We start from the raw sequence: 10,508 nt of genomic DNA, 5'->3' as shown, positions 1-10,508 counted from the left end.
CATTACGGCCAACACATTGGTCTTGATATCGATCAATCTTTGGGTTGGGGTAATCACTATGGCTTGGGATGGCTCGCCATTCAGATGGGCATTCGGCGAGCCTATCTAAGGATCATTGTCTGGTTCTGCTGCCATTTTATCGACTCCTTCTTCTTCTAAGCCTGCAGTAGACTCGACTTCTTCCTTAATTGGTGGGGCTAGGTCGTCGTCACTTTTCGAACTCAACTGGACTGGATCTATGTTGTCAACCCAGATCGGGTAGTAACAGGGGAGACTGTTTTCTTGATCTGCCAACTAGCTTGAGCTTCTCTCCAACCAAATGAGCTATTCCAGTGTCCAGACCTTGTGCCTCTGCTCATAAACTGAAAAAGAAAAAAGCAAAAACAAGTAAATCAAACTATATACGCCGAAATCCCTAAATGCAAACACTAATAACGCCATTCATCCCCGGCAACGGTGCCATTTGAAGGCTGAACAGATCGTTGCTGCTATGTAAAAGTGAACTCTTAGGTCCAGAGGATTCACTAGAGCACAGGGTCTAGGAGATCATGAACTCTCAAAATTCAGTCGTTGTCACAACAATCCCGCTTCAAAACCTCAACCCTCTATAATATTGGCTAGTATAGGGAAGTCGGGATCGAATCCACGAGGACAGAAGGGTTTGGAATGCATTAAGAGAACTTTGGAGGGTTCGGCTGCTGCCATGCAACGAGAGGGTTAAGTTTTTACGACTAGACCTGGGAAATTAAAACTAATCTATTCTATCTACTGGATCCAGATAACTGAAAGCACTTCAAATGTATTTCAATCATGATTTGAAACTGAAAATTAACTTTAAATCATTCACCAAATTTCCTGGGTCGAGCAACATAAGTTTCCTAAAATAGCTAGACAACAGAGCATAAGAAAAAGTAACATAACATATTTCCCTAAATAGCTACCGACAGAAAAAGCTGCAACTAACAAACAAACGGCGGATCTAATTCTAACTACCGATTATCACCATCTTCTTCATCAGACAAACATGAACTAGAACGAAACAGAGCATAGAAACAGAGCATACTTCAAATCGAATGTTAAACAAAATGATTAAGCTAAATATCACCAGATCTAATCTACCAGGTCAAGCAAATCAACGATAACATATAACAGAAAATTCCATGCAGATCCAAAAAGTACGTACTCAGATTCAAACATTAAAAATGAAATATGCTCTAGATCTAACAGATTCAACTCTAACAAACTAGATCCACAACATCCAATCCACGATTCAACTCCGAATCAAGCCAACAACCACAAATCAACTCAGATCTCTCCGATCTCAACACCAAACATCCAACAGTTACGAAAACATCCAAATCAGTAAATAAACAGTAAATCATCAGAATCAGAGCGGAAACAAGAAATAGAAACTAGATTAAGCATCAAAATGCAGATGTAGCCTCAAAACTGTCGCTGAACTTCCGGCAAGGAAGTCGGTGATAGAAAGTACGTGCGGAAAAGTAAATGATTGTTTCTTCGCCCTTATCAGGACGGTGTTACACTTCTAAAACAACACCACACTACCCCAGATATCCCATCATATGCGTGTTGAGCTAAGAGTGAAAAAAAGTGAGCCGAAACTAACTAAGGATTTTTCTATCTAACTCGCACTCCCCATTTTTTAACTAAATGCCGATTCTTCTTCAATAATTCTTCCTCATATTCATAGGCACGGCTCCAATCCCTAGGGCAACGGTCTTTGTGATTTGACATTTGTGCCCTTGAGGATTTGGCTCATTTTCTTAACTTTTTCTCTTTTTTCCTCTGCCCTGGTAGTTGATCTTCGTTCCTCGGTCTGGTAGATAATTCACGCACCTGGACTTACAATTACACGCTAGCACCATAGAAAACACAGAATTTAGATCCAAAACAGATGCATGAAATGAGCATTATCAATCAGTGAAGTAAAAACATGGTTATAATGATGTGGTCCAGGTTAGAGTGATGTTTCTTTAATTTTTTGCTATAGTGATGTATTTTGTTAACATCAGTGAAGTGAAAGCATGGTTATAGTGATGTGTTCCACGGTTAGAGTGATGTTTCTTTGATTTTTTGTTATAGTGATGTATTTTGTTAATATCAGTGAAGTGAAAGCATGGTTATAGTGATGTGTTCCACGGTTAGAGTGATGTTTCTTTGATTTTTTGTTATAGTGATGTATTTTGTTAACATCAGTGAAGTAAAAACATGGTTATAGTGATGTTTTCCAGGGTTAGAGTGATGTTTCTTTGATTTATTTATAGTGATGTATTTTGTTAACATCAGTGAAGTAAAAACATGGTTATAATGATGTGTTCCAGGGTTAGAGTGATGTTTCTTTGATATTTTGTTATAGTGATTTTTTTTCTCATATCCATGAAGCTGTTGCATCCGAAAAGAGGTCTAAGAATCAGGAGGATAGACCTCAAGAACAACTTACTGCAGCTTCTATTGAAATAAGGTCGAAGAATCGGGAAGATGGACCTCGAAAACAAGTTACTACAACTTCTCCTGAAATGAGGTCTAAGAATAAACATGATAGGCCACAAACACAAAAACCACATAGTGAGTTATTTAATTATTTAGTATCTTAGTGAAATATAATATGTATCCAGAGTCATTCATGTATAATTTTGAACTATGTTAAGTGTGTATTCATGAATATGACCAATTTTTTTGTATTATGTCTTCCAGCCTCAAAGCATGGGAGGTCACAAACAAATGATAAAGAAGAACAACCTGCTAGAAATAGACAGGCTAAAGGAAAGAGAACAATGGTTTCTGTTGAACATGTTAAAATCAGAAGACCTAAACTAGTTTTAAAGATAGGGGTGAAAGTTCTTGTTGATGCCATTGAGAAAATGAACTCAAAACAAATAGTTGCTCTGGAAGAGATGGGGTTTGGACAGCTTGTACATATGAAGATCAGAAGTATCCCTGCTGAAATGGCATTTTCACTCCTCGAAAATTTTAATCATGACAACTGCTACAGAATAAAACTTGTTGATGATCAACCATTACACATCACTGAGGAGGATGTGTATGCTACCTTGGGTCTGCCAAGAGAAGAGTTGAAGATAAATAGGGAAAAGAAACATGACATGAATGATGTTATGGCGACCATTGTAAAGGCTAAGAAGAAGGATAAATTTGCAATAAACCCAACTGATTTGCAAGAGCAACTTGATAGTGATCTAGATAGTGGTGAGTGGTTTAAGAAAATTTTTCTTATACTGTTGGACAATGTTCTGATCTCACCAGCTGCAAATAGAAAATGTCTTGGACGTATTTTGGATGATGTTGGCAATATTTCCAATGTGAGGCACTACAATTGGTGCAGCTACGTTTTAGATATGCTAATCACAACACATGATAGCTGGAAAGTCAAGAACAAATACACCTCATTCACTGGACCCATCACTTTCCTATTGGAGAGTTTTCTATTTTAAGCACTCCTTTATAGTGAAGTAAAAATATGCTTAGAGTGGTGTAATTTAAGGTTATAGTGAAGAGTTTGTGATGCATTTTATTATTGATATGTTTTTTGTAGGCTTGCTATGTAGATAGGGTTGTCTACCGTATGAGGTTGGTGGTTAGAAGATTCCCTACCGTCCGGAACTGGACAACATCCCTTCTTAAGGAGAGAGGTCCGATGAAATTCAATAATGGAGGTATCATTGGCAGAGAAAGCATAGAAAGTATTATCGACCTGGTATCCATTGAAGCTTTATACGTCAACAAGAATTCAATCAATGTCACTGCCTCTGTCCCTTCCACTACCACTGCAAATACTCTGCCCATAGCCGAAGCTCCTTCCACTGGAAATACTCTCCTAGCAGCCGAAGCTCCTTCCACTGGAACTACTCTACCAGCACCCGAAGCTCCTTCAACTGATGAAGCCGCCCCTTCAACTAATGATGCTCCTTCGTTTGATGAAATCAAAAACTCAATAAGGGAGGTTGCAGCTGCTATTACAAAAATGATGAAGTATATGAAGGATGTTCCGGCAAGTAGCAATGACGCCAACTGCTTCAAAGTTGCAGCCATAAATGCACTAAAGATGGTGGGTGTGGAGGTTGATCAAGAAGACCAAGCTGTGTCAAATCCAATTGACAACATGACACAGGCTATGGAAGAGGATCAAGAAGATGATCCAGAATGGATTGATCTCATGAAAAAAATGATGGAAGCCCATGATGAAAAGTGCAAATTAATGACTGAAGGCACATCAATTTTAATTGAGATTAACTTGGGAAAAAAACCAGTAAGTTGAAGAGTTGAAACAAAAACCATGGATATAGTAAAGAATTTGATTGTGGTCTGTTATGTTTTAACACTTAACATTTGATTCAGAGTGAACTAAAAATTGTTTGTATGATGTTGTGTACTAATTAATAATATTTTTTTACTTTTTTGAGTTATTATTCTTATGATACATTACACTTCATTATTTGCAGGAGACAAATGAATTTTGTGAAGATGTAACTAAAGCATCACCACCAAACACACAGTTGAAGGTATAAAATTATGCTTATAGTGATGCTTCTTTGATTTTTTGCTATAGTGATGTATTTTATTAACATCAGTAAAGTAAATGCATAGTTAGAGTTATGTGTTCACTGTTAGAGTGATGTTTCTTTAATATTTTGTTATAGTGATGTATTTTGTTAACATCAATGAAGTAAAAACATGGTTAGAGTGATGTATTACACTATTAGAGTGATGTTTCTGTGAAATTTTGATATAGTGATGTATTTTATTAACATCAGTGAAGTGAAAGCATGGTTATAGTGAGGTGTTCCAGGGTTAGAGTGATATTTCTTTGATATTTTGTTATAGTGATGTATTTTCATTTCTTTTCTTATTATGAAAATAGGACGACATTGTGGATGCCCAAATTACATCTGCAATAGAAGCGTGCATGGCGCTAGGTGATGATGATGACTACGTTCAATCAGAATTGAAAGGATCTGGCCAAAATTCGTCGACTGAATTAATAGTTTACGATCCGGACCTTGTAAGTGTACTACAATGATATATCTCATCCAGTGACCAATACTTTTAACACACATCAAGTGAACTATATGTCTTATATAGTGAAGTATATACACAATACAGTGAACTTTTCATCTCATTCTTGCCCTGACAGGCAAGTGCTGGGATTGAACAAGTGGAGGTACGTTCAAAAGCCGATAAGAGAATATCTGCTGCATTGCGATCTCCATTCCTTGAAGGAGTAGTTCGGGCGAAAACAAAGTTTACCTTGAAAGAGTCACAAATCTTTTTGTGGATTATGACAACATATGAATTAAATGAGTAAGATTTATATTATATTTCTGATTTAGAAGGAAAAATATACAAAAGATGTGCTAACACACACATGTTTGAACAGGGACAACATATTGTATGATGACGATGTCGTAATGGTGACAAAAAGAGAATTATGTTCACTATTGCCACATACGCTAGTAGAAGTGGGTGTGATCAACGCGTGGGCTTCTTATTTGAATAACATGGAAGCATACAGAGCTCTATCTTCATCGAGGCGCCTCTTTTTCACAACATACCCATCCGTAAGAATAGTATAAATTTTGAAAAATTAACTGCATGGTATATGTTCGTTATAAAGCATGTTTACTTCTATCCAGATTTGACTTGTCTCGTCTTTTGGCTGTATACAGTTGTTCACCGGCCTGATGGGGTTGACATAATGGCCATAACTGATAGATTCTGTGACAATTTAGAAAATGAGGTTAAAAAAATTCTGTATTTCAATTGGGCCGACGTAGATTTGGTAAATACTGAACACAATAAATTCTTTGTTATATTCACTAATTATTTTTATTCTGAAATTATTATTATTATCTTTGTAGGTGTTTTTTCCAATTTGTGCTTCGGAACGTTACTACACCATATGCTTCAAATTTAGCACTAAAAGTGTAGTGGTGATTGACAATTCAAAGAATGGTGACGATGAGGACATCACAGTCAATTATGGTAGCATACCTAAACTATGGTAAGTATACATGATATATAGTGAAGTATTTTTTTTATTACAGTGAAGTAGAATACTCTTTATAGTGAACTACATCTGATATTCATGATGATATATTGCAGAGAGTGTATTTTTGTCATTATTTGACAAAAATGGGTTATCACATACAATGCAAATCAATAAAGGATGTCAACATAAAAAGGCTCAAAATAACTTGGAGAACAAGATCAAATGCAGAAGATTGGGGAGTTTTTTTGATGAGACATATGGAGTGTTATCATGGTGAGCGGGAACAAGATTGGAAATGTGGATTATCTACAAGAAGCAAGGGAACACTCCAAAGATTAAGAGAAAAGTATTACAGCGCATTAATGTTGTCGGAAATAAACCATGCGTCATTGAAGAACTTGGCAACAGTATCAAAACATTATGAATCATATGGGAAAAACATGGTCATCGATGTGGAAAAAACGATTGTAAACTTCAAGCGTTCATGAACTATTGTAGAAAACTTCATTTAAATTCAATACCAGTTCTTATTTTACATTAATATCTTGTTCACTATTTACTTCACTATATGCACAATATACTTCATTATATGCACAATATACATCACTGTACTGTCAATATACTTCACTCATAAGGAAACCAGTGTGATCCTTGCCACGATTAGAGTGATGTTTCTGTGATATTTTGCTATAGTGATGTATTTTGTTAACATCAGTGAAGTAAAAACACGGTTATAGTGATGTGTTCCAGGGTCAGAGTGATGTTTATTTGAGTTTTTGTTATAGTGATGTATTTTGTTAACATCAGTGAAGTAAAAACATGGTTATAGTGATGTGTTCCAGGGTTAGAGTGATGTTTCTTTGATTTTTTACTATAGTGATGTATTTTGTTAATATCAGTGAAGTAAAAACACGGTTATAGTGATGTGTTCCAGGGTCAGAGTGATGTTTATTTGATTTTTTGCTATAGTGATGTATTTTGTTAACATCAGTGAAGTTAAAATATGGCTATAGTGGTGTATTTTGTTAATGTCAGTGAAGTAAAAATATGGTTATATTGATGTGTTCCATGGTCAGATTGATGTTTCTTTGAGTTTTTGCTATAGTGATGTATTTTGTTAACATCATTGAAGTAAAAACATGGCTATAGTGATGTATTTTCTTAACATCAGTGAAGTAAAAACATGGTTATAGTGATGTATTCTATGCCCAATATACGTCACTGTACTCTCAATATATTTCACTGATATGGAAAAACAGTTTACTATAATCAAAATTTACATCACTATAAAGCATATCAATTATAATATTGGACTTGTAAGCAGTAAAACGAATACATATAAAAGTGAACTTATTGGCACTTGAGCTTAACACAAAAACCAAGTTACATTGAGATAAAATTCACTCAAAAGTGTAATAAAATGAATCATTAGTGTTCTAAAAAGGCTACAAAGTGAACTATTTATCTCCAAATCCTCACTGCCTCTGATTTGCCTTCTCATTAACCTTTTTGCAGTTCCTAGAATCATGGTGTCCAATCTCATGACAGTTTCTACACTTTCGACCTGGTTTCATTGCTAACTTCATTGCCGACTCCTTCTTTGATTTCTTCCTACTTCCACTTCCCTTTGTACTAATAACATCAGGAGGATGAACTTCAATAAAGTTCGGAACTTGTGAGCCATAGAAGTTCTCAATCAATGCTTTCTTCTCTGTCGAAGACAAAACAACACCTTCTCCGAGAAGCTGCTTCTTACCTTCTTCAATAATTGCAGCAAATGCATTGATTTGATCAATGTTCCCTTCAATACTTTGTGATGTTTCAATGAATAATGTATACAAGTTTTTAAATGCAATCTTCTTCTTTTCCACGGTAAGGTGTATTTCTTGATCATCACAAAAACCTCCATGTATTGGCTTCACAAACTGTGACTTCAACCATCTCCCTCCATGCAACTTCTCGGGTATCAACTTAACAAACTTATATTTCAACACACAAAATATATGACTGCACAATAGATCAAGTCTCTCAAACTTTTTTGCATCCACAAAAATAGGTATCATCACCAATGGAGTAAGTCATTGTCCATGAGTTTGAATCCTTGTCCTTTACATTATATACTTCAATATCTCTATTGGTAGACACTCCTAGGGTTGCACAAGACAAAGAGAAACATACATAAACTATCACTTCTTGAATTGCATTATAAGCACTACCACTATATATCGTTGTTGCATGTTTCTCGATTTCCAATTCTATTCGCAAAATAGGCACTTTTGTTGAATCATAGTATTCAAGCTTTGCGCTATTACTTCTTTGAGCCTCCAGGGCATGGTTATAGTTCATATAAAATTGCATAAGGTTAGCCCGAGACTTTGAGTACCTGTTAAAGAAGCTATTCTGAGATTCAGACAAAGAAGTTGTCTTTATCAACGAACTCATCGGAAAATCACGGAAAAACACTGGAACCTAAAACTTTCTGGATGCAAAAATTGATGAAAACCAGTCATTATTGGCCAGCCCATATCTTTCCTTTATAGCATGCCAAGTTTCTTCAAATGCACCAGGTTCTATCAACTCTGACCATACACATGCATTCAGTTCCTTCTTTAGTTCTTCACTACCAAGCATGTTCTTTGGCAATTTGTCAGCAACTTTATTCATAAAGTGCCACATACACCACCGGTGTCTTGTATTGACAAGGACCTCCTCAATAGCAACTTTCATTCCTAAGTCTTGATCGGTTACAATGAGTTTGGGAGCCACACTCATACACGTTACAAATTGGTTAAATAACCATGAAAAGGTGTAGGCATTTTCCTTGGACAAAAGGCCAGCAGCAAATGTCACAGGCCCGTAAACGGAGCAAATATCATACAGTACCTACATATTAAAATCACTATAAGGCATACAGAATATACTTCACTATATGAACAATATACTTCCCTAAAATGCAAAAAAAAAATCACTATAAGCATGCAGAAATATACATCACTGTAATGCTCAATATACATCACTATATGCTCAATATACTCCATGTCAAGGCATGCTCAATACACTTCACTGTAAGCATATTGTAGTTCACTAATTGCTCAATATACTTCTCTAAAATGAAAAATAATTCACTGTATGCATGGAGAAATATACATCACGGTAATGCACAATATACATCACTGTAATGCACAATATACTTCACTGAATTGAAAATTAGTAATTAGTGTGCACATACCTATTTGTTGAGTATGTCGTATCAAAAGAAACAGTATCACCATACAAATGATAGTTTCTCTTGGCAGTAGGATCACACCAAAACAAACGTGTCAGTCTATCTTTTGAGTTGACCTCATACTCATATGTAAATACACCACAAAGTTGCTTCTTCCTGCGTATCTCATTTAATAGAATTTGAGCATCAGCTCCTTCCAAGCACTGTTTTGGTACGTAAACCACTGAAAGAAGAATATACATCACTGTGAGCATATCATAGTCCACTAAAATGAATAATATACATCACTGTAAGCATATAATAGTTCACTATATGCTCTATATACTTCACTACACCGATGAAAAAAATACATCACTCTTAGCTTGTTGTTACTTCACTGATGTGAACAAAATAGATCACTATAACCAAATATCACAGAAACATCACTGTGAGCATGTTTTTACTTCACTCATATGAAGAAAATAGATCACTATACCCAAATATCACAGAAACATCACTTAACCGTGGAAAACATCGATGTAAGCATGTTTTTACTTCACTGATATGAAGAAAATAGATCACTATACGCAAATATCACACACACTTCACTTAAGTGTGGAAAACATAGCACTCTTCAATTCACAAAACACACATGCTTCAATTAAAGCCTATATACATCACGTTAACATATAAATACATCACTCTAACGTATTTTCACATCATACACACTCTAATCATGATGAGAACAAACACACAAACTTCATCTTCGTCACTCTAATCATGATCGACTGTAATTGTTATAAACGTGAAACGTATAATGATTACCTTTAGAAGTCTCAGCTTCCTCTCCCGACGATGATGAGTCGGAATCGAAATAATCTTCATCCGACCTCAGAATTAAATCCATTGATTTGAATCACGATGAACGGATTGAATTGAATTGCGTCGAATTGAATTGGATCGCCTATTATAAATTGAATGAAATTGGTCAGATTTGGAAGGAGATTTGCAAGGAAAGTGATCAGATTTGGAAGGAGATTTGGAAGGAAAAAAATCTGGAATGAAATGAGTCGCGTATGAGCGTGAACAAATTTCATAATGTGATTTCCAAAAATACCCTTGGCCTATTTTACATTATTAAAATAAATAATATTTGTTGCATTTATTTATGTGCCTGAGATTTGTTCTCTAGTTATACACTTAAAATTAGTTATACCTTGATCACTTTTCTATATATATATGCGTATATATATATACTACAGATGCATGATATTTTGA

The 10,508-nt window shown here is 35.4% G+C and overlaps 1 protein-coding gene across 1 annotated transcript; it reads right to left on the bottom strand.

Moving 5' to 3' along the window:
• Positions 1 to 7,500: 7,500 nt before the first annotated feature.
• LOC121774428 lies at positions 7,501 to 10,137 on the bottom strand. Its single transcript, XM_042171306.1, has 5 exons — positions 10,056 to 10,137; positions 9,368 to 9,516; positions 8,529 to 8,908; positions 8,204 to 8,408; positions 7,501 to 8,004 (listed from the first exon to the last, which is right to left on the bottom strand). Exons 1-5 carry the CDS (start codon positions 10,135 to 10,137, stop codon positions 7,501 to 7,503), a joined length of 1,320 nt encoding a protein of 439 aa, XP_042027240.1.
• Positions 10,138 to 10,508: the final 371 nt, after the last annotated feature.

This window comes from Salvia splendens, chromosome 17, assembly GCF_004379255.2.
Source record: "Salvia splendens isolate huo1 chromosome 17, SspV2, whole genome shotgun sequence".
Classification (NCBI taxonomy): domain Eukaryota; kingdom Viridiplantae; phylum Streptophyta; class Magnoliopsida; order Lamiales; family Lamiaceae; genus Salvia; species Salvia splendens.
This window is presented reverse-complemented; position numbering and strand designations above follow the sequence as displayed.